Genomic DNA, 23,598 nt, shown 5'->3' on the forward strand with positions numbered 1-23,598 from the left:
TAGGTGGGAATGTCGAGGTAAGGTTACATTCAGATCAGCCATAATCTTATTGAATGGCGGAGCAGGCTCGATGGGCTAATTGGCCTACTCCTGCCCCTAATTCATATGTTTGTATCAATATCTGGGAAACTGGAGAAATGCACTGGAAGACACAGGTATAAAGATTAGTTTTGTTTTTATTCTTTCATGGGATGTGGGAGTCGCTGACAAGACCAGCATTTGTTGCCCATCTCTAATTGCCTTTGAACTGACTGACTTGCTCGGTCATTGCAGAGGGCAGTTAAGAGTCAACCACATTGCTGTGGGACTGGAGTCACATGTAGGCCAAACTGGGTAAGGACAGCAGATTTTCTTTCCTAAAGGACATTAGTGAACCAAAGACCCAATCTATGGTCTGTCAGAAAAGCTCTGAAGAAGGGTCATTCGGATTTGAAACATTAACTCTGATTCTCTCTCCACAGATGCTGCTAGACTTGCTGTGTTTTTCCAGCATTTTCTGTTTTTGTTTCAGATTTCCAACATCCGAAGTATTTTGCTTTTATCTATGGACTGTCAGTTCGAGTCCAGGGAAGAGAATCAGAGTGATGGTGTAAGATTAGAGGCAAAGGCTTGGAGAATGTGAATAGCTTCAAGTACCTGGGGTCAGTGATGGCAGGAGATGGAAGTATGGAAACTAGGAAATGGATTAGCTCTGGTTGGAGTAATTGGAAGAAGTGCAGTGCAGTGTGATTTGATAGAAAATTGTCACTGAAATTGAAAAAGAAGAATCTACAGGGCAGTTGTGAGACCGGTCTTGTTATACAGAGCAGAAACTTGGGCAATCTCAAGAAGAGAAGAGCAATGCCTGGATACTAATGTGATAGAGATACTGAGATGGATGTGTGGAGTGACAAGAAAGGATACAATCAGGAACCAGTACATCAGGGGGTCAGTGAAGATTGTGGAAACATCAAAGGAAGTAGCTGAGAAGAGATTGAAATGGTCTGGTCATCATTTGTGGAGAGAGAGAGGAAATGTGGTGAGGTGAGTAATGGACATGGGACTGTCAGGAAGAAGGGGAAGGTCTAAGACCAGATGGAAAGATGCGGTGGCCAGAGACAGAAATGCAGTAGGATTTGATCCGAATGTTATTCATTGCGATACCCTGCCCCAATCTCGACATCACAGCGAAAAATGACTATTCGCTTATTTGATTTTTGATGGCGGGTTCTATACCCAGCATTCCGAGCGGTAGTGAATGTTCCCTATCCACGCCTCAAGAGAGTAGTGCGCAGGCGCAGTGTCGGGTGCATGCCCAACACGAGGGATGGCGATTGGGCGAGATGCTTCTTTGTCTCATCTGCAGCCGGTAAGAAAAGGGAAATGCAGAGGCAGCGGTGGAGTCGGCGGGTGGACAGGGAAGGTTTTTAAACGCCTGGTGAAGCCCTCAAATCTGGAATACGGACCTGCAGCTCCCGCGTTTGCAGCTTTTAGTCTATTTCCAGAGAACAAGCCCAGGTTAACGGCTGCCATCTTGATTCAAGGGGGCGGGTGAATGTGCGGCCATCTTGGTGATGTAACAAAGTGGGCGGGGTTTCAGGATTTGTGTTCCCAACCGGGTCCTAGTGCTGGTTGAGTTTAAAGGGGCACGTATATAGTGTGAGAGGCTGCAGTCCCCGTATTGTTACTGGAATGAGTTACACAACTTTTGGTTACACTTCAGCCCCAGGCTCCTAATCTTTGACTGCCCAGTGTGGAGGGGTGCGGGTGGGTAAGTCAGAGGATCTTCTCATTGTTACAGACAGAATTTAGGTGGTCCCTTCCAGTCCATAATCAGGATGTTTGTGTGTCATTTCCTTACCTTCTGAGTGATTTTTTCTTAATTTAAAATAAATTCCAGCAGCAGGCTTTCTGGTGATTTTTAAAAGTAAAACAGGTTATTTATTGTCACACTCTTGCCCTGGATGTTTAAATGCAACATCTCAAACACTCTTCTCACCCACAGTATCTCACACACAGAAGTTAGATACAGATGAAGTTAAAGCCGTAATTATAAAAATGGAATTTATAACTCAGTCTTTATATCAGTACGGGCCTGTTGTCTTCTTGGCTGAGCTGTTCCTTTAGTTGGAGTGAAGGTCTTTTAGAAGCAAATAATTCTCATCAAACTGTGCATCCTTTTGTCAATGAACAGCCAGGAGATTGGTTCTCAGGTAGGCTTGGAAGCTGGAACAAGTACAGTACTTTGGCTGCATTGGTAGACTTTCAGCTATGATGGTTCAGTTGTTTCAGATGTTTCATGGTGCTTCAGATGTCTTTCAGACACAGATTTGCTTTGTTGAGGTTGTATTATACTCCAGTCACTGACAGTTAATTCCAGTCACAAGACTGCAGGGTTAACACTTCTAGGGTCCAGACCACCATGAAACAAAAGAAGTCGATAATGGTCATTCATTCTTATCTCTGCCCATCCTTGAGCTCAAATATCCTCCTTTGTTAGATATGGCACTCTGAGACCGACAGTATAGAGACTTCATATTCCCCACATGCCTGTTCATCCTTACACAGTGAGATGTTTAAACTTCACAGGTGCCTGTGAAGTTCCCTTATTCAGGTCCATGTTTAACTAAATATTGGCCACGGAATCGAACGCTGTCCACAGTTTAATGTCCGTTGTCACATGTTAAATTGCAGCCATCTTAACAGAGTTTTTTGGCCAGTTTCACAAAGTATGATCTTACAGTCTCTAATATCCAGTATCTCATGCTTGTACTGAGTGTGACGCCCTGGACCTGCTCCTGGACCTGGTTGAAACAGCCATTTGTAGATCCAGGATGGGTGAGTCCCATGGGGAGGGTGGTGGGGGGAATCACCCTGGCCACCAACCTCTTTTCCGTGGTCTTGTCTGTGCCCAGGTGGCCCTGGAGAGGTAACAGTGTCCACTGGTATGCTTGGTACATTCCACAACTGGTGGGCACCTCAGGGTACTGAGTGTCTCAGACACTGGAAACAGCATTCTGGTTTAGCTGGGAAAGTTCCCTTTGCTTTTGTTGGGACTTTGTTGCTGATTTTGGTTTCTTTTAGTTTGATTGGGCAACATGCTTGGAGGAAACAAGGAAGAGGAAAAAATGTTCCATAGAAACTAGAATAATCTGTTCTGAATTTCTATCCTGCACTGACAGTGATGACTTTTGTAAACTCCTTTTACAGGATATTAGAATGGGAGGATTTGCAGAGGGAAATATCAAATCAAACATCATGTCAAGATCTGACAGTCACTCGGTTCATCAGGACCTGAATATCATTGGCCATTGAATGTGGAAGGAGAAATGTTTGTCTGTTCTGTCTTTCGGAAAAGATTTCAACCATCAGCGTGACTGGAAAAGTACCGAGACACACACACATCCGCGGGAGAGTGTCCAAGTGCACGGACTGTGGAAAGAGCTTTAACCAGCTACACAGCCTGAAAAAAAAATCACACCATTCACAGCAGGAAGAAAACGTGCACGTGTTCTGTGTGTGGACGAGGCTTCCATTGATCATTCAACCTGGAGAGACACGAGGACACTGGCACCATGGAGAAACCGTGGAAATGTGGCGACTGTGGGAAGGGCATCGGATCCCCGTCCGTGCTGGAAATTCATCGACGCAGTCACACCAGGGAGAGACTGTTCACCTCCTCCGTTTGTGGGAAGGGATTCACTCAGTCATCCAGCTTACAAAAACACCAGAGAACTCACACTGGGGAGAAACCATTCACCTGCTTCGAGTGTGGGCAGGGATTCAGTCAAGTAACCGACCTCACGTCACACCATCTTATTCATTCTGACATGAGACCTTTCAAATGTGCTGACTGTGAGAAGAGCTTTAAAAGCAAAAAGGTTTTGCTGATGCACCAACAAATTCACACTGAGGAGAGGCCGTTCACCTGCTCCGTGTGTGGGAAGGGATTCACTCAATCATCCAGCCTGCTGAAACACCAGAGAACTCACACTGGGGAGAGACCATTCACCTGCTCTGAGTGTGGGAAAGGATTCACCATTTCAGCCCACCTGCTGAGACACCAACAAGTTCACTCTGACACGAGACCTTTTAAATGTTCCGACTGTGGGAAGAGCTTTAAAGGCAAACTGGATCTGCAGATTCACCAGCGCACTTACACTGGAGAGAGGCCATTCACCTGCTCCGCCTGTGGGAAGGGATTCACTCAGTCATCTATCCTGCTGAATCACCAGCGAGTTCACACTGGGGAGAGGCAATTCACCTGTTCCGTGTGTGCAAAGGTATTCACTCAGTTATCTCACTTGCAGAGACACCGACACACACACTGGGGAGAGACCGTTCACCTGCTCCGTCTGTGGGAAGGGATTCACTTGTTCATTGTACCTGCTGAGACACCAGCAAGTTCGTAAGTGACTGCAGGAGTTGGATTCTGCTGTTATTATGTGTTATGCTGTTACCATGTTCATTCTGACAGCTGGAGTTTGTTTCAGTTGATGTTAATAATCTCTGTAACTAGGTTGGAGTTTAATATTCTGGATATAGGTTAAATAAATCAGCTTTGTGTCAAACACAGTGTTCGAGTCCTTGATTTCTCTAAGATAAGAGACTGATTGATATCCTGTTACCGACTGTTCCACTTTTGGGCTTTTTCTCCTTTGTTAATGAAGACTTGTATTTATATAGCGCCTTTCACAACTTCAGGATGTCCCAAAGTGCTTTACAGCCAATTAAGTTCTTTTGAAGCATAGTCACTGCTGTAATGGAGAAAGTGCAGTCGCCAAATTATGCACACCAAGATCCCACTAATCGAAATGTGACTTTGACCAGATAATCTGTTCAGTGATGTTTGTTGAGGGATAAATATGAAGCAGTACACCAGGGAGAACTCCCCTGCTCTTTGGAATAACACTATTGGAACTTTTACACCAACTGAGAGGGCAGATGGGGCTGTAGTTGAATGTCTCATCTGGAAGATGGGACCTCTGACAATGCAGTGCTCCCTCAGTACTGCATCAAAATATCAACCTGGATTTTATGCTCATGTTTCTGGATGTGGATTTGAACTCACAACCCCCTGACTCAGATATAAGAATACAATCACTGAGCCACAACTAACACCTCATCATTACTCCAGGTTATTTCAGTCCTCATACCTTCGGTTACTCTCATGGACGAGTGTAAGATTTTACTCTGGGAGTCACAGATTACCCAAAAAGTGGGTCGAAGTCCTAGGTGATCTTAAAGCATTTTATTAAGAAGCAACAGTTTAGATATGATACATCAGTTAAATAGGCAGAAAGAACATACAACCCATAACAGGTGAGAATGGTTTACTGGTCCCGGTGTGGACAAATGGATGGGGATATGCGGTGGGGGAACCTGATCTCCATGGCTGGAGGTGGCAGTCTCCTCAGGATGGTTTAGCGGTCCTGGATCAGGGGGATGCTGATCTCTGTGGCTGGAGGTGACAGTCTCCTCGGAATGGTTTACTGGTCCCGGATCAGGGGGATGCTGATCTCCGTGGCTGGAGGTGGCAGTCTCCTCGGAATGGTTTACTGGTCCTGGATCAGGGGGATGCTGATCTCCATGGCTGGAGGCCATAGTCTCTTCGGAATGGTTTACTGGTCCCGGATCAGGGGGATGCTGATCTCCATGGCTGGAGGTGGCAGTCTCCTCGGGATGGTTTACCGGTCCCGGATCAGGGGGATGCTGATCTCCGTGGCTGGAGGTGACAGTCTCCTCGGAATGGTTTTCTGGTCCTGGATCAGGGGGATGCTGATCTCCGAGGCTGGAGGTGGCAGTCTCCTCGGGATGGTTTACTGGTCCCGGATCAGGGGGATGCTGATTTCCGTGGCTGGAGGTCGCAGTCTCCTCAGAATGGTTTACTAGTCCTGGATCAGGGGGATGCTGATCTCCATGGCTGGAGGTCACAGTCTCCTCGGAATTTTTTCAAACGTTACAAATCACACCTGCACACTCACATCGGTATGTTAGTATCATGCCACATATGCTCCACCTGATACAAACCACTCCTGAACTTTCAGGTGATCTTATTGAAAGATCAAACGGGGCATCTGACTGAAGATCTTTGCTTATGGTTCTGATGCCTTGGGTAGTGGCCAGACTATAAAATGCAGTTTTCTTAAGAGTTCAGAGGCAAGGATACAAACAAAGAAAGCTATCAATTTACTCATCCCATCTAAACTTCTCTGAGTTTCACTAGAATGTTCGTGGCTACCAGATTGATCTATTCTATTGAAGTATACCCAAGGTAGGGACAGGGGGTTATTCCAATTCCCATTTGGTGGTATAATTTACTCTATCTTTTATTCTCAGTGGGGCATCGCATTAATTACCATTCTATCTCACTCATGAGCCATGGAGGAACATTGCCATCCAATTTAATGTTCTCATAATATGGTGTAATTGGATCAGAGAAAGAAGTCTAGGTACTTGTAATCAGTTTGGAGATAACTCCCATTCTCAAGTACTTTGTCTTTAAAGATAACAAATGGGATAAAGCCAAATTTTTAGTTCAAAACATCACATCATTGGAAAGGGTTAATTTTTCTGCATGTTTGCAAAAGCACAGAGCAAACATTCTCAAATGTGCACAATTGTGGAAACGTTACATAACTTCTTCAGATCAAAGATAAATGAAACTACCATTTTAAACTTATTTTTCTAATCATTTTTTTTTATCTTTGCCCAAATTTTATTCTTTTGTTTGATTCTCTCTTCAAGTATTTTTCCAAATGACTGTGTTAAAACTGAGGAAAAATAAAATTTAAAAAGTTAGCTTTTACTGTTAAACAAAAGATTCAACCTTCTTAGACCAACAAGAGTTAAAGGAGGTGGAACTTCCCACTGGTTATGTTTCAACTCTGAAACATGACTTGAAACCTAAAGTGTTTCTTCCATGAAGCAAACCTTTCAATGCCTGTTACAATTGTACAAGTGCATTGTAATTCGTACTTAAAGATTTACTTTCACTGAGTAATTATAACGTTTCACTTCTCTCAGCACCTAAGTTGGTGGCATTTTCGCTTAAATGCCAATTGGTTCCAAATTTTTTAGCTTCTTCCTTGAAAGAATTTTTGAATCTTTGAGATTTGCGAGCAATGCCCTGCATTAACAATGACTGGACGGTGTTTCGAATGTATGGTATACTCTCAGCAGGGTAAGGACACTTCTTCATGGGAGGATGTATCAGTCTGCTAATATCTTCCGGTTTGGTCTTGTCTCCACAACCATGTGAATGCACCTGGCACAGATTCGAGAACTGCCTGGACCTCAGGATCATCAGAGGTGACGGGTTCGTACTCCTCTGCAAGGCCTGATAAAACTTGGGGCACACCTTTCATGGGGTCAGGAGGAAGATCGTGGATTATTGATGGCCTTCATTATCAATAGTGCAGAATACCGGTCTCCCACTATCTGTCAGAGAGGGGAAACAACTCTGTGGGAGCCCTGCTGAAGTCACTGGGAGTCTGGAGATATGTGCCTGGGGTACCTGATACACTGTGACAGCCAGCAAAACTCTATTACTAATTCACCTAGTCTCTATCGCTGCCTCCGTTCTTTCCAGCCACTGATCAACAGGATCAGGACTCACCTGTGCAGGGGGAGGGGGAAAGCAGGACTCACTGTTAATGTCAGTCTCCTTACTGCACCTATCGTGACAGTGACGGGCATAGTGGCCCAGGCGGTTACAATTAGGACAATGCACCGGGTCATCCCTTTCTGGCGTGAAGTTCCTGGATGGTCCAGATTTCTGGCCAGGCAAGGGTCTTCCTCTTCGTGGGTGCTAGTGGAGTTATCACGGGTCTGTTCGTGGACCTATGGGAATGTTGAAACAACTTGTCCCAGGTCATTGCCATAGTGTCATAAACAACCCACATGCTACAGACTCATGGCTGGAGCCCTTTCAGAAAGAGACCCTTGAAGCTGAAGGAGTGAGAACAGTTTACTGTCCCGGAGAACAAACAGATGGATGATGCAGAGTAAGTGCTGGGCTCTGTGGCTGATGGCAGCGGTCTCTTCTCAACAGTTTGCTGGTGTGTGCCAAAGTGTGGGTGTTGTACTGGAGCCAGTATGGATCAGTATGGAATTTTCTTCCTAGTCAAAGAGATTTTTTTTTCCTCTCAAGAGCCTGTGTTAACCTTTACACAGTCATTGGGGAGGTGGTGGAGTAGTGGTATTGTCACTGGACTGGTATTCCAGAGAGCCAGATTAATGCACTGGGGACCTGGGTTTGAATCCCACCATGGCAGATGATGAAATTTGAATTCATTAAAAAAAAACTGATGCCCATGAAATCATTGTCATAAAAAACTCATCTAGTTTACTAATGTTCTTTAGGGAAGGAAATCTGCTGTCCTTATCTGGTCTGGCCTACATGTGACCCCAGACCCACAGTGATGTGGTTGATTCTTAAAATGCCCTCTGAACAAGGGCAATAAATGCTGGCTGAGCCAGCGACGTCTCCATCCTATGAATGAATTGAATTTAAAAAAACCACAGACAGCTGCTTTACATCTGGGTCATGGGATCCAGTTGTATCAGGGTTAGAAATGTCTTGGTTCAGGGCCTGTGCTAGAGACATGTCCTCAGACAACAGCCCTATCCATGCTTGTCAGCACCAAGCTGCTATGGAGTCTTTTTTCATAAGAAAGAGAGTTATTTCTACAATAGTCAACAACTTACTTAAGATTTCTTACGGTTAATAGATGGTGATTTCCTACAGCCCGTGGCATGGATTGGACTTGTCTCCATTCCCACTCGAGGGATTTCTGTACCAGACGGGAGGGGTAATATTTGGGGACTCTTGATTCTCCACCAATTCTCATTCCCCTTCTTTCTGGTGGATAATGGAGTTGTCACTGTGTGTAATATGTATGTCAGTAAGAATTGTCAGCAAGGATTAATCAGCACTTTCTAAATGGAGATGTTAATCAGTGAAACCTTTCAGTCACTGAATTGTAGAGTTCGTACCAAAGATCAATTTAGGATTGAAGAAAAAGTTCATAATATTGTTCTGAACTAACGACTAATGCAAGTTCCTGAACTACAGGGAAGGTCACAGACAGCAGTTCTTAAAAATTGCAGCCCCTAGAACACAATTAGCTACAGTTACAAATACTAAGATCAAGCCCAGTTACCGGGGGTATTAACATCAGCAGAACCAAAGCTGAACTGTCAGAATGATTCAGTCCTGGATGTGATTAACAGAATAATCCAGTCCCTGCAGTCATTTGTGAACTCGCTGGTGTGCCAAAAGTTTGGATGAATTAATGAATCCCTTCCCACACTTGGAGCAGGTGAACGGCCTCTCCCCAGTGTGAACTCGCTGGTGTGTCAGTAGGTTTGATGACTTAGTGAATCCCTTCCCACACTCGGAGCAGGTGAACGGCCTCTCCCCAGTGTGAACTCGTTGGTGTGCAATGAGGTGTGATGAACTCCTGAACCTCTTTCCGCAGTAAGTGCAGCTGAACGGTCTCTCCTCAGTGTGAGTTTGTTGATGTGACAGGAGGCAGGATGAATCAGTAAATCCTTTTCCACACACGGAGCAGATGAACGGTCTCTCCCCAGTGTGAACTCGCTGGTGTATCAGCAGGTGGGATGACCGAGTGAATCCCTCGCTACACACAGTGCAGGTGAATGGCCTCTCCCCAGTGTGAATTCGCTGGTGTGTCAGCAGGTTGGATGACTTAGTGAATCCCTTCCCACACACAGAGCAGGTGAATGGCCTTTCCCCTGTGTGAACTCGCTGGTGTGTAATGAGAGTGCCTGACTGCCTGAAGCTCTTTCCACAGAAAGTGCAGCTGAATGGCTTCTCCTGAGTGTGAATGAGTTGGTGTGACAAATGGAAGGCCCCTTCCTCCATCGAGGCATCCGGGGACCCCGAGTGCGATGGGCCAGCAAGGTTCTTCAGGCGGAGCGCTTTTGAAGTGCAGAGGGTGTCGGACGAGAAACAGGTGCCAGTGGCCAAATCAGCAGTGACAGAAAACTGTCCCACCAGAAGGAGAAGAAAGCAACACGGTTGGCGGTTGTCTTAGGTGAGTCTAGAACAAACTAGAACAATAGACTATGTTCCACCGAGACACAATGATTTAGAACAATAGCCCAAGATCCACAGCCTCGGTGGTCGCGAACAATGTTTTAGGTGCCATTGTGACAACATGATCTAGAATAGGCCAATTCTATCGGTTATTATAATGATCTAGAACAACAGACCGAGTTCTATGTAGTTACAACCATCTAGAACAATAGACGAGATTCCATTGTGTCTCAATGATTTATAAGAACAGGATAGATCCTGAAATGATCTAGGGCTGTAGGATAAATTACATGCTCTATAAATGTGGACTAACTTCCATAGTCTGGAAATGATCTAGCAAAATAGTCAAAGTTTCGTTGTGGCACAATGATCTAGAACCATAGGTTAAGTTGCATTGTAGCACAATGACTTAGATCAACAGTCCAAGTTCATGGGTTTTGCTGTGATCTAGAACAATAGGCTGCATTCCACTAGACCGCAAAGTTCTAGAGCAATAGGCCAAGCTGCACGGAAATGTAATGATCTAGACTAATTGGCTGTGTATAGTGTTACCATACTCTCAGTAGATTAGTCAGAGTCCTATAGTGTTACAATGATCTAGAATAATAGGTTAAGTTGTATGAAATCGCTATGTTCTAGGATTGGATTCTATACCGATGATACCAAATTTGTAAGCTTGTGTGCCAGAGATGTAATGTGAATTTTAGCAAAGAACTAGCAACTATAAGTAATTAATGGATGCCCTGTTGCCATATGGTTGAGGAGCTGAGTGGGGTAGGAACCCTTTCGCGAGTCACTGTGTTGCGATGACAAATGGCCCACACGTGCATTGACGACTCTTTTCCTCTCTCTCTCTCTGTCGGATTGGCAGGCATCTTCATCATCTGCTGGCTGCTGTTTTTCATCACTCACATCCTGAACGTCCACTGCCAGATGTGCTACATCCCGCCAGCGCTCTACAGCGCCTGCGCCTGGCTGGGTTACGTCATCAACCCCATCATCTACACGACCTTCAATGTGGAGTTCCGCAAAGCCATCATGAAGATCTTGCATTGCTAAAGCTGGAACAGGGACTGACCCTGGAACAGGGACTGAGAGCCGAGCGAACCAGACCATGAAACTTGCAACAGATGTCTCCACACGAGAGACACGGGCTTTTAAGGATCCCAGACTATAAACACCTTGTCTCTGCTGTCTTCACCACACCATAACAGGAAGCCAGAATGATCCCTTCCTGCCAAAGATGGAGGAACATGAGTGTACCACACACTGGCACCTTCTGAACACGAAAATAAAAGGATGAGTGCTCACACCACAATGTTATGTAGTTTAAATACAATCTCTCTACACCTTACATCGCCATCTACTCTGCGTTTAGTTGTTGCTTTCCTTACTGAAGTTCCCACTTCCTGGCACCCAAGCTAGTATCCTCAGAATTAAATGCTACCCTTGATCATTGTGCCACCAGGAAACGTAACGTATGGGTCATGTGGAGATGAGCAGAGAGGCATTAGGCCAAACCTAAGGGAGGCAGGTCCCTTATTTTGTTCATTCATGGCTGGCATTTATTGCCTCTCCCTCATTTCCCCTTGAGAAGATGATGGGGATTTGTCTTCTTGAATTCCACTGAGTGGCTTGCTGGGCCATTGCAGAGGGCAGCTAGGAGTCAACCACATTGCTGTGGTTCTGGAATCATATGCAGGCCAGACCGGGTCAGGATGACAGATTTCCTTCCCTAAAGGACATTAATGAACCAGATGGTTTTTTACAACAATAATTATGGTATCATGATCACTGTTACTCACTTTTAATTCCAGATTCATTTAATGAGCCTAATTTAAATTCCTTCTGGCCATGGTGGGATTTGAACTCACGTTTCGAGATTATTAGTCCAGTAACATGACCACAAGGCTACTGTTCAACTCAACAGAGTTGATAAGGTGGTAATAAAAGCAAATGGGTTCCTTGAGTTTATAAATGGAGGCACAGAATATAAAAGCAATGTGATTGTACCAGAACTTGTATGACTTCTTTCAGAGAGCCAGCAGTCACAATGGGCCAAATAGCCATCTTCTGTGCTGTAACTTAATGGCAACGCAAGCCTTTTCTTCTCCTTAATCCACTCTTGGACAGAGATAATGCCTCGAAGCAGTGAATATACTGAGAAATATACGCAATTATCCTGATTCCCGTTTGGGTAGAGATGTGACCTCTGTCCTTGTCTCACTTTACAGATTGTGATAGAAAGTTAAAATCTTTATTGATCTCTAGTCATGCACACTGTGCTAGATGATTCAGCAAAGCTGTCTCAGAAACCAGATGGTGCCTGAAAAAAATACCGTATGCCAATCTGTCCACCATCAAGTTAGAATTTGAGACAATAAGCGATCACTTTTTTTAAAAAAACCGTTCATAGGATGTGGACTTCGTTGGCTGGGCCAGCATTTATTGTCCATCCCTAATCGCCCCTTCAGAAGGTGGTGTTGAGCTGCCTTCTTGAACCGCTGCAGTCCATGTGGTGTCGGTACACCCACGGTGCTGTTAGGGAGGGAGTTCCAGGAGTTTGACCCAGCGACAGTGAAGGAACGGCGATATATTTCCAAGTCTGGATTTCCACCTTGGCTGGAGAGGCAGAACGGGGGCGGGGCGTGGGCGGGGTGGCGGGGTGGCGGGTGGGCGGGCCGGCGCAGCCTCAGGATAAAGGGTTGGCAATTTTGGACTGAGATGAGGAGAAACTTCTTCGCTCAGAGCATTGTGAACCTTTGGAATTCCCTTCCCTAAAAAATTGTGGATGCTCAGTCGTTGAGTATATTCAAGACTGAGATTGATACGTTTTTGGATATTAAGGGATATGGGGATATGTCGGGTGAGGAAGTGGAGTAAGGTAGAAGATCAGCTACGATCTTATTGAATGGTGGAGCAGGCCCGAGGGGCTGAGTATTCTCCTTCTGCTCCATGCTGGCCCCTTCTTGCCTAATAATCTATTGTCTGACTGATTAAACTTCGCCATTCAATAAAACCTTAGCAGTGCACTCAGCTGAATTGTACAGTGACACACTAAACTCAGGAGCATCTCGGGGGATGAACAATTTGAACCATTTCTTTAAGTAACATTCGTGAATTGTTAAGTGCCAGGCAATGACAATTGCCAACAAGAGAGAATCTAACCATCTCCCCTTGATGTTCAATGAAATTACCATCACTGAAACCCCCACTATCAACACCCTGGGAGGTTACCATTGGCCAGAAACTGAACTGGACGAGCCATATAAAATACTATAGCTACAAGAGCTACAGACTGGGAATTCTGAGGTGAGTAACCCACCTCCTGACTTCCCAAAGCCTGTCCACCATCTACAAGGCACAAGTCAGGAGTGTGATGAAATACTCTTCACTTGCCTGTATGAGTGTAGCTCCCACAACACACAAGAAGCTCGACACAATCCAGGACAAAGCAGCCCGCTTGATTGGCACCACATCCACAAACATTCACTCCCTCCACCACCGATGCACAGTGGCAGCAGTGTGCCCCATCTACAAGATGCACTGCAGCAACTCACCAAGGATCCTTTGACAGCACGTCCCAAACCTGCAACCTGCACCGCCACGAAGGACAAGGGCAGCAGATAAATGGGAACACCACCGGAAGTTCTCCTCCACGTCACATACTATCCTGACTTGGAAGTATATCGCCGTTCCTTCACTATCACTGGAACTCCCTCCCTAACAGCACTGTGGGTGTACCTACGCCACAGGGACTGCAGCTGTTCAAGAAGACAGCTCACCGCCACCTTCTCAAGGGGCAATTAGGAATGGGCAATAAATGAAAGAATGAAAAAACAATTTTACAACAGGACAAACTATCTTTAAGTTTTAAAAAAAAGTTTTAAATTTTAACCATACCAATTCCTAGCCCTGTGTAAGCATGTCTAGAGGATGGGGGTATTAAATGTCATACATTGATAGAGACAACTAGAAACTCTTTCGAGTCATCAACAGTCACAGATTGCAACCCTTTCGAGTACAATCACAGTTCTTGGTTTCCGGGAGTGGGTCATGAACCCACAACCCTCTAATTCAAAGGCGAGGGTGCTATGGACTGAGCCACAGCTGACACCTCCTAGAGACAACAAGAAGATGGCCAGTAATCATTGATCCATCCCAATAATTTCTTAGTTCCACAGGAAGGTGGGTTGCATGGAGCACATCAAAGGTAACAAGCAATTCAGTCGAAGAGAATTAGCTGTTAAATGCCAACTGGAGAAGACAGGGCCTCAGTTTAATGTGTCATCCGAATGTCATCCCTCTGACAGGGCGGCGCTCCCTCAGCACTGACCCTCCGACAGGGCGGTGCTCCCTCAGCACTGACCCTCCGACAGGGCGGCGCTCCCTCACCACTGACCCTCCGACAGGGCGGATCTCCCTCACCACTGACCCTCCGACAGGGCGGCGCTCCCTCACCACTGACCCTCAGACAGGGCGGCGCTCCCTCACCACTGACCCTCCGACAGGGCGGCGCTCCCTCACCACTGACCCTCCGACAGGGCGGCGCTCCCTCACCACTGACCCTCCGACAGGGCCGCGCTCCCTCAGCACTGACCCTCCGACAGGGCCGCGCTCCCTCAGCACAGACCCTCCGACAGGGCCGCGCTCCCTCAGCACTGACCCTCCGACAGGGCCGCGCTCCCTCAGCACTGACCCTCCGACAGGGCTGCGCTCCCTCAACACTGACCCTCTGACTGGGCCGCGCTCCCTCAGCACTGACCCTCCGACAGGGCCGCGCTCCCTCAGTACTCACCCTCCCCACCCCTAACTGTGCACCACACCCTCAGTACATCTTGCCTTCAGTGCTGACCCTCTAAGAGGCATTACTCCCTCTGTACTGACCTCCACTCCAAAACTGCAGCACTCTCTCAGTACTGACCCTCCAACAATGCAGCGCTCCTCATTTCTGCTCCTCTGACAGTGCAGCGCTCCTCAGTACTGACCCTCCGACAGTGCAGATCATCATCAGTGCTGACTCTCTGACAGTGCAGATCATCATCAGTGCTGACTCTCTGACAGTGCAGATCATCCTCAGTACTGACTCTCTGACAGTGCAGATCATCCTCAGTACTGACTCTCTGACAGAGCAGCACTCAGTACTGGCCCTCTGACAGGGCAGCCCACTCTCAATACTGCCACTGAGGAGTGTGAGACTTGATGTTGTGCTCATGTCTTTGGAATGGGACTACAAATCTACAACCTTTTGATTCGGGGGCGAGATTGATACCCCTTGCACCCTGACTACTATTTAACTGTCGTGTCCCAAGGGGGTGGCCATTTTAATTGACCATGATCATGTCTAAGTGGATGCAACATTTCACAGCTGGTTTCTGAGTCAAGTTAGTCACTTTGGATGCCACTTTGCTTCCATTAACCAATAATTGGCTTAATGAGATGGTGGAGATGTTACATAATAAATATTCTGAGAGGTGACAATGAGTCAATGGAAACTGGCTGCACCTTTTTCAAATTGACATAGGTGCTTCAGTTAAGTAGTCAGAAGAGATCAATTAGCATTATATAAAAGCTGTGGGAGCATTTGGCAGAGTTGTATGATTGGGTGGTTAGTGGAGGATATTCATCCATGTAAGTGGATGATGGACCGTCAGTTGAAGACAAACAGGAAATGTTGGGAGCAATCAGCAGGCTGGGCACTATCTATGGTGAGAAAGGAGAAACACAAGTAGAGCTAATGTTTCAGGTTGATGACCTTTTATCAGAACTGAGTAAAGATAGAAATGGAATAGATTTTCAGCAAGTGGAGATGATTGTTTTCAAAATTGAAATGTAAGTGATTGAAGGATGAGAGGTTTTATGGTGTGGTGTCAAGGCAATTAGTTTTGGGATAAGTAAAGAAACAAAATGTGTCTATAGGTGTGAATGGCAGAATTTTTAAGAGCAGCTGTCGTCTGAATGCTTAAAAAAAAAGTAAAAGTGAAACTGGCAAAGGAAACAAAATGGGGGCAGAGATTAATCTGAAATTGTTGAACTTTAAAGGCTGTAGGCAGTGTCTGATTTGACAGATGAAGTGCTGTTTCTTGGGCTTCACTGGAATAGTGGAGAAGGCTGAGGACAGGTTGGAGTGAGAACAAGGTAGAGAATTAAAATGGCTGGTAACAGTTTTTGTGAACTATTGAGGGGAACAATGGATTTTTTGCTCATCTCTTGGTTTTTAGCATGCTTGTTACTTCTGTGGTGAGTGAGGAACCCAAAGCTCTTGAAGCAATGTTCCCTTTTCGTTTTTGGCAATTTGAATTGCTGAGCAGCTCCTTGTCTGTCCTTCCACTAAACAAATTAGGGAGGCTCTGATTGTTTCCAGTGAGCTCAGACAGACTTGTCCAAAACCATTAAAGTTTCTTAGTGAATGATTCATGGAATAACATGTCCGAGAGGAAGATGGCTATTTGTGTTGGTTTATTTGAAAGTGCTACCTTTTTTGCCCTGTAATTGTGACTGGTAGCGCAGAGCCAATCCTCCTTTTAACATGGCTAATGTTCGTTGGAACTGTTGGCCTCCAGCGTAAACCAGGAAAACTGATTTGAAATTGAGATAGAAATGGTTTGTGGGAGAGGGAAGGTGATGTTGGGTGTCTGTAATTGATTTCCAGTCCCTGTTTTTAGCATGATGTAATCTCAGTTGAATAATGCTTTCTTGGTGGCGATATATGTTAAATCTAAATGTGCTAAGCACTGCATGATAGATTTAATCAGGCCATTGAGCAGCTTTGCACAATTAATTTGATTTGAAATGCTATTGATTTTCCTGACACATAATGCTGCTCATTAATTTGAGTTTCTAGCCTAGAGTTCTGACTGAGTTGTAATGTTACATTGTAAAATAATGAAAAATCTGACTTTGTTCTAAATTGGATATTCTGGCTTGTTTTTGAGAATCACCCAATCATGTTCCCTAGTACTTAGCTTTTAGATGCTGACTGGGATCTTTAAACATATGGAAGTGATTATAATAGGTTTCCACTTGTGGGGGAGACCAGATTTAGGGATCATCAATATAAGATTGTCACTAATAAATCCAGTGGGGAATTCAGGAGGAACTTCTTCTCCCAGAGAGTGCGGGAGAATGTGGAACTCACTCCCACAGGGAGTGGTTGAGGTGAATAGTGTAGATGTATTTATCCATCTTCCCCCTTTAAATACATTTAGGGAAATGGGAATAGAGGTATACTGAGTTAGATGGGAGGAGGCTTGACTGGAGCATTACCACTGGTGTGGGCAGGAGGGGTTGTATTAGGTTTCCCTATGTTCCAAAGAAAATATTGATTGATATATTCTCTAGATTCTCAATGATAACTGGGATGAAGAGCTGTAACTATAAGGATAAGCTGGGACTCTCTTGGAGAAAATAAGGCTGAGAAGAGACTAGATAAGAGAGATTCAAGATCCTGAGGGCTATGGACAGGGTAAATAGTGAGAAACTGTTCCCACTCAAGAGAACATCAAGAACGAGAGGGCACAGATTCAAACTTTCTGTGGGAAAAGCAGTAAATGTGATTTGAGAAAAACTTTTTCACCCAGAGGGTGGTTGGAGTCTGAAACGAACTTCCTGAAAGGGTGGTGGAGGCAGGTTCAACCGAGCTATTCAAAGGGAAATTGGATTGCTCCCTGAAAAGTGTGTGAGGTTACAGGGATAAGGCAGAGGAGTGGGACTAGGCAGAATGCTCTTTCAGAGAGACAGTGCAGACACAACGGGCCAAGTGTTGTCCTCTTGCACTGTAAAGATACTTTTGGCATTGTATCATAGTATTTCTTGGACTGATGTGCAAATCAAAAGGTTGAATTTGAGTGGTTTGTTTAGTTCTATGCTGTCAGAATTGACTTCCCCTGGTCAGTGACCCTGATAGCCTGCTTGAGATCTTTTGAAGAAATAATTTACCCGCACAATAACATAGACAACTGGTCATAGAGGGCCCTGTGCCTTGCGGTTGTCCTCTCTACATCTGAGTAGAAATGGGTTTGGTTGACTTCTTACATATGGGACTTGCCTCCATTAGATGTAATTAATCCTGCATTTATTTACACTGACATCCAGCTGAATGCTAGACCATCACGGTTGACCATCTGCAGGCTAAACAGTTTCTGCATTTGTACAGCACGGGGAGGCCATTCAGCCCACCCTGCATGTACTGACTCTTATCTGATTAGTTCCGCTCTTGTGGTGTTCCCTGTAGCCTTAAAGTTACACAAATGGGAATTTTCATTTTAGAATCTGCTGCTGCCATTTCACAACGGTTTTTTTAAAAAAAAAACTTTCTCGTGTTGCTACGGTTTTTTCAGCAACCCCCATTTAAAATCAAACTCTGCTGCCATTGAACGGTTTGTGATTTTTTTTTTGAGAACCTCAATGTCCTCTTAAGCTTTTCCATTCTCAAAGCAATCCCAGCTTCTCCACGTTTTACCTGTACGAGGAAAAGCTGATGATACCATGGACTAGGAACGCAGATTTTAGTTAAGAGACGGGGTGTGGGGCGGGGAGAGGGTGGAGGAGAAGTGTGAAGAACATTTTTATTTTTTAACACTGCGCGTGTGATGCCCGTGGGGGGTGGTGGAAGTGGGGGAATGAATGATTTCAAAAGTGGTGGCATTTTTTTCCCCAAGCCTCAGTTTTGATGTGATCCAATTTTTATTAACCAGTCCACAGCAATCTCGAGGGTAGAATCGGAGGAGTAGTTTATTTTACACATACGAAGCAAACACGTACCACACCTCCCATCCACTTTTACGTTCATACAAAAGAGGGATAAAGGAAGAAGTACAGGGCAAAGACCACAGAAAATAAAAATTATTTCACTGGAATCCAGAATCAAAGGTCCAATGATGAATTCCTTTCAGAGTCAGCAGCTTGAAGACTAATCCTGGATAATTCACTTCTCCAGTGCGCAGAACTTCTATGATGAGATGAATTAGTCCTGTAGGCGCTGGTGCAGTAAGTTCTGGTAGAAACAGTGCAGATAGGGGCTAGGGCCATTTAAACTTGGACAGAGTCCCGGCTCTGCTGCCACTTGCTCTATGGAAGATAGCAATCTGCTTCGCAGCTCCACAAGGCAGGGTAACTGGTTCTCCCAGCTAGGGTGGTGGGGAAATCATGTGATATGACTCCCACTTCTCCACTTTGGTTCGGACAAAGGATTTATTTATATTCCTTAGTCTGGATTCTTGATGGTTAATGTTTCAACCATTAATCATTTCCAAGAGGTTTTGGGGTCCTTTGAACTCTGACTGGTCTTCTCTGTTGGCCAGGCCTTGGCCTTAGAAATGTAATTGGTCTTTGTACAATTTCCTTGGATTTGATCTTTGCAGTCACAACAATCATTGGCGTCTCTTCAGAGATAACGAAGTGGCAGTTGTTCTGAGTGCCAGGAAGTTACTTTTGTTTGAGTCGGCCAGCAATGGCTCCAGTCATTTGAAAGCCTTCATCCAGGTTTTTTTAAACATGTAATTTAGCCACTTAAGTTTTATAAAAATAGTGATCTTGGCTACAGGACAGCAGAATATGCAGGACTAGAGGGGAATGGCACTAGCTGAATTGCTCAGTTGACAGATCGAATGGCCTCCTTGTGTGACAAATCTTGTTGTATCTAGCAGACTAGCACGCAAGAGATTAAAATCAGGCGTCCATCTATACGAAGTGGCCTGTCTGTTTCCTCAAGGCCTGAGAAAAAGGTGACTTCCCTCAGTTGGCATTGAGTTAAATTTTTTATTCATTCATGGGGCGTGGGTGTCAGAATTAACCGTATGTAGGCCAGACCAGATAAGGACAGCAGCAGATTTCCTTCCCGAAAGGGCATTAGTGAACCAGATGGGTTCGTGGCCGTCACTAGATTTTTAGTACCAGATTTTTATGGAATTCTAATTCCACCATCTGCCATGGCAGGATTTGAACCCGGGCCCATACAGCATTGCCCTGTGTCTCTGGATTACTAGTGCCATCCATTATGTGGCACCTCCACTCCCTCTCTTCTCCCACGTGTGTTTGTGGGTCTTAGAAACGGAAGGAGGACTCTTGGAGCTCATCGGTGTGTTCATTCTTTCTTCTATGCTGTAGATTAGATTCTAACTATGGTTTATTTTTCTCTCAGTTTACGAGCATGGATTTGGAAATTGAGGGGATTATAGGAAGATTTTCAGATGCCATGAGCCGTGACGGGATATCCGAAGTGGCATCTTTGGTGAAAGCTGAGAGGAGCAGATTGGAAAGTGTGACGGTTCATGTGGCGGTCACCGGGACCCCGAGAGTGGGGAAGTCTGCTTTCATTAATTCAGTCATGGGTTACAAGGATGGCGAAGATGGCGCGGCACCCACCGGCCCCGCCCAACAGGTGACAAAGCCGGCGCCTTACAGCCGGCCGGGGAACCCCAGTTCTGTGTTCTGGGAGCTGCCCAGCGTTCGGGGATCCGGCTTCTCGTCGGGCGACTACCTGAAGGCGGTGGAGGTCGACAAGTACGTCGGCTTCTTCATCCTGTCATCGACGTGGTTCACGTGGGAGGTCGCAGCCCTTGCCAGCGAGCTCAGGCGGGTTGGCAAGCAGTTCTACCTCATCCGCACCAAGATTGACTTGGGCCCTCCTGGCTACAGGGAGAAGGAGTTCGTTGAGTACGTCCTGAATGTTTTCACCGCCGGCTACTTTGCAAACCTGGACATTGAATACGCGATTGCTCACTTCTTCTGTGTCTCCTCCCACCAGGTTGACAGGTTCGACTTTCTGGAGTGCGTCCAGGCTCTGCAGAGAAATTCCTCTCCTCCACTCCAGAAACACGCCCTGCTGCTCTCCCTGCACTACCTGGCCAACAAGATGGAGCTGAAGGACTCTCTGAGGGAGTTCATTCCGGTGTCGGCGATCTACAGCTGCCTCATCGACCCCATCCCGGTCGAGCAGCTGCCTTACCAGGCCAATGTCCACTTTCTGTACAACGAGATCCGGCTTTACCGCGTCCTGTTAGGGCTGGACTACCCGGCCTTGAGCAAAAGGGCCAAGCTGATTCGCCAGCCGACCTTTGTCCTCTCGGATGAGATCCAGACCACGATGGCGAAGATGCTGACGGAGAAGGGCGTCTCGGAGGAGCTGCTGAAGTGGACGGAGATAAACGTGTCGGTCTCCCACAGCTACGTGAAGTGGATTCCCTTTCTCGAGACCCTGCCTGGAAGGAAGCTGTCTGGGACTTCCACCATCCACTTGTTGGATACCATGCTGCAGAAGTTTACGGACGATGCCTGCCGTGTTCAGAGGAAAATGGAGGATGTACTGAAGGGTGAATAACATTGTTTGAGGCCCAACAATCTAATGGTGTTTGGTACACATGAAGGGAGAGGAAACCTCAACTTCAGTATCAAAGGCATCCTCTGGTGGGTGACGTGGCTTAATTCCCTATTCTTTTCCTCCATAGTCTGCAATGTAACCTTGTTGCAGAGGCATTCCATGCTCTGCCAGTCCAAGATTGTTAATGCACAATGCCTTCTCTTCTGAAAGTACAAAACATATCCATTTCACCCCAAGACCTTCAGATGAAATTCTACTTGGCAGTCCACATGGGCATGGGCCAAAATTGAAGGCTAGGCACTACAAGACTCGTATTTCACTGGAGCTGGTAGCTACCATGCTAGGTGGGTGTGAAGTTTCGCCTAAGCACATTACTGCAACCCTCCAGCTGTTGTCAATGCAACATATTGACTGACCCTCTTTGTCTGAATGAGCAACATAACCCAGATGTGTTTTCTTTTGTAAGTTTTTAAGCTGTATTGTACATCCAAGTGTTGATGCAATATTGGGGATCATTTCTTCTATCCTTCCCATGTTAAAAGTAGCAATAACTCTTGTAGATGTTGTAATAGTAAACACCATCATTAAACAGCCAATGACCGTCTTTGTTAGCCCTAGTGTAGATTGAATTGCTGACTCTCCACTTTTAAAGGTGATGGGCGTGACATTTTTGACTTAAACCTGAGTCCAGTGTGGTTGTCGAGCAGTTGGGGATATGATGCAACACTTAAATTTTTTTTTAAAAATTGAACCTTTGTTTCAAGCACATCAACACTAATTGAGCCCAATATTTTGGCAGAATGGCTGACTATTGACGGCACTGCTTTGTTTTCCTCTCCTCCCAACAGGAGGAGACATTAGAAACTTGTCACTGCAGGGGGAATTGGTGGGGGAAAGGCCAGGATTCAAAAAGGAAATGCCAAGTGTGTGCAAAAGAAATGGAAGATGTGATATCTGAGCAATGCAAGTAAACTCACTTTTTTTGCTGAATATATAAACAAAGCTGTTTCTTGTACAGATTATAGCTGAGTGAGTCTCTATTTTATTTCACGAAAGGAATGCTATTGGGAGTGTCAAAATTCGCACAACTTAACGTTTCAGTCTATTTCCAATTGATAACTGAACTCACTACGGTTATTTGAGGAACTTCAGAATTTAAAATTATTAATGTGTACAGTGACTGATCTGACTTTTCAAAGTAGCTTTAGTGAAGGGTTTAACTGCAGGTGACTTAATTTTTTTTAAAGGCTTCAACATTTTGTTAACTGTTGCATGTAACCTGTTTGTCATCCACTTTTTCATTTTCCAGTTCTATTCAAGAATTTCCTGTAAATACTGATTTCATAAATGCAGGTTTGTACGTGGGTCATCAAAGACTTTTTGTATTGGAGCTGTCTGTCACTCGTGCGGAATTGATTTATTAAAATGAATAACTTATGCAATTTATCCTGGAGTCAGCTACCTTGGAATTTGTTTCTCTATGATAACTGTGTAGTTATGTTTCTGTAAAACTGGATTAGGTATACACACGTTCCCAAACCCTGGATAACTTTAAAAGCAATTTTTGTTTAGATTTGCAGCATAGTGAAGCTATTTGGCCCATGTCTGTGCCAACTGGGATTGGTCCCTAGCCTTGTGGGTTACAGCATGACACGCAGATTTCCAAGTGCACTTTTTGGAGAAGTGGTGGCGTAGTGGTATTGTCACCAGGCTGGTATTCCAGAGACCCAGGGTAATGCTCTGGGACCTCGGTCCAAATCCCAATGGTGAAATTTGAATTCAATTTACAAAAAAAAAAATAGACCCCACGTCTGACCATTTTTCTTGTTGTAAAGTCCTATCTGGTTCACTGACCTTCAGATGTCCTTGTCCTTATCTGGCCTACATGTGACTCCAGATCCACAGCAATGTGGTTGACTCTTAATGTCTGAACAAGGTCAATTAGGGATGGGCAATAAATGCTGACCAAGCCAGCGATGTCCACTTCCAATAAATGTGTATAAAGTTGCTGCCTGTACCCATCACATATGAATTTCTAAAAATTCATTCATGGGATGTGGGCTATGCTGGCTGGGCCAGCATTTATTACCCATCCTTAGTCGCCCTTGAGGGTGGTAGTGAGCTGCCTTGAACAGCTGCAGTACCTGTGGTACAGATACACCCACAGTGCTGTTAGGGAGGGAGTTCCAGGAGGTTGACCCAATGACAGTGAAGGAATGGCTGATATATTTCCAAC

General features: G+C 45.3%; 3 protein-coding genes across 3 annotated transcripts in view; 2 read left to right on the top strand and 1 right to left on the bottom strand.

Annotated features, from left to right (window-relative positions):
* LOC144698165 (uncharacterized) overlaps positions 1-23,598 on the bottom strand; it is a 224,551-nt gene that overhangs the window by 14,049 nt on the left and 186,904 nt on the right. The gene's annotated exons all lie outside the window — the stretch shown is intronic.
* LOC144697727 (uncharacterized) lies at positions 3,555-11,101 on the top strand. Its single transcript, XM_078569735.1, has 3 exons — positions 3,555-3,770; positions 3,861-4,262; positions 10,976-11,101. Exons 1-3 carry the CDS (start codon positions 3,555-3,557, stop codon positions 11,099-11,101), a joined length of 744 nt encoding a protein of 247 aa, XP_078425861.1.
* LOC144697728 (interferon-inducible GTPase 5-like) lies at positions 20,193-21,362 on the top strand. Its single transcript, XM_078569736.1, has one exon. It carries the CDS (start codon positions 20,193-20,195, stop codon positions 21,360-21,362), a length of 1,170 nt encoding a protein of 389 aa, XP_078425862.1.

This window comes from Cetorhinus maximus, chromosome 23 (assembly GCF_964194155.1).
Source record: "Cetorhinus maximus chromosome 23, sCetMax3.hap1.1, whole genome shotgun sequence".
NCBI classification, from domain to species: domain Eukaryota; kingdom Metazoa; phylum Chordata; class Chondrichthyes; order Lamniformes; family Cetorhinidae; genus Cetorhinus; species Cetorhinus maximus.

Coding starts and splice junctions, on each gene's coding strand:
- LOC144697728 (XM_078569736.1), top strand. CDS start 20,193: ATGGATTTGGAAATTGAGGGGATTATAGGAAGATTTTCAGATGCCATG.
- LOC144697727 (XM_078569735.1), top strand. CDS start 3,555: ATGGAGAAACCGTGGAAATGTGGCGACTGTGGGAAGGGCATCGGATCC. Junction 3,771..3,860: donor GTGGGCAGGGATTCAGTCAA/GTAACCGACCTC, acceptor AAAAGCAAAAAG/GTTTTGCTGATGCACCAACA. Junction 4,263..10,975: donor CCTGTTCCGTGTGTGCAAAG/GTATTCACTCAG, acceptor GTCCACTGCCAG/ATGTGCTACATCCCGCCAGC.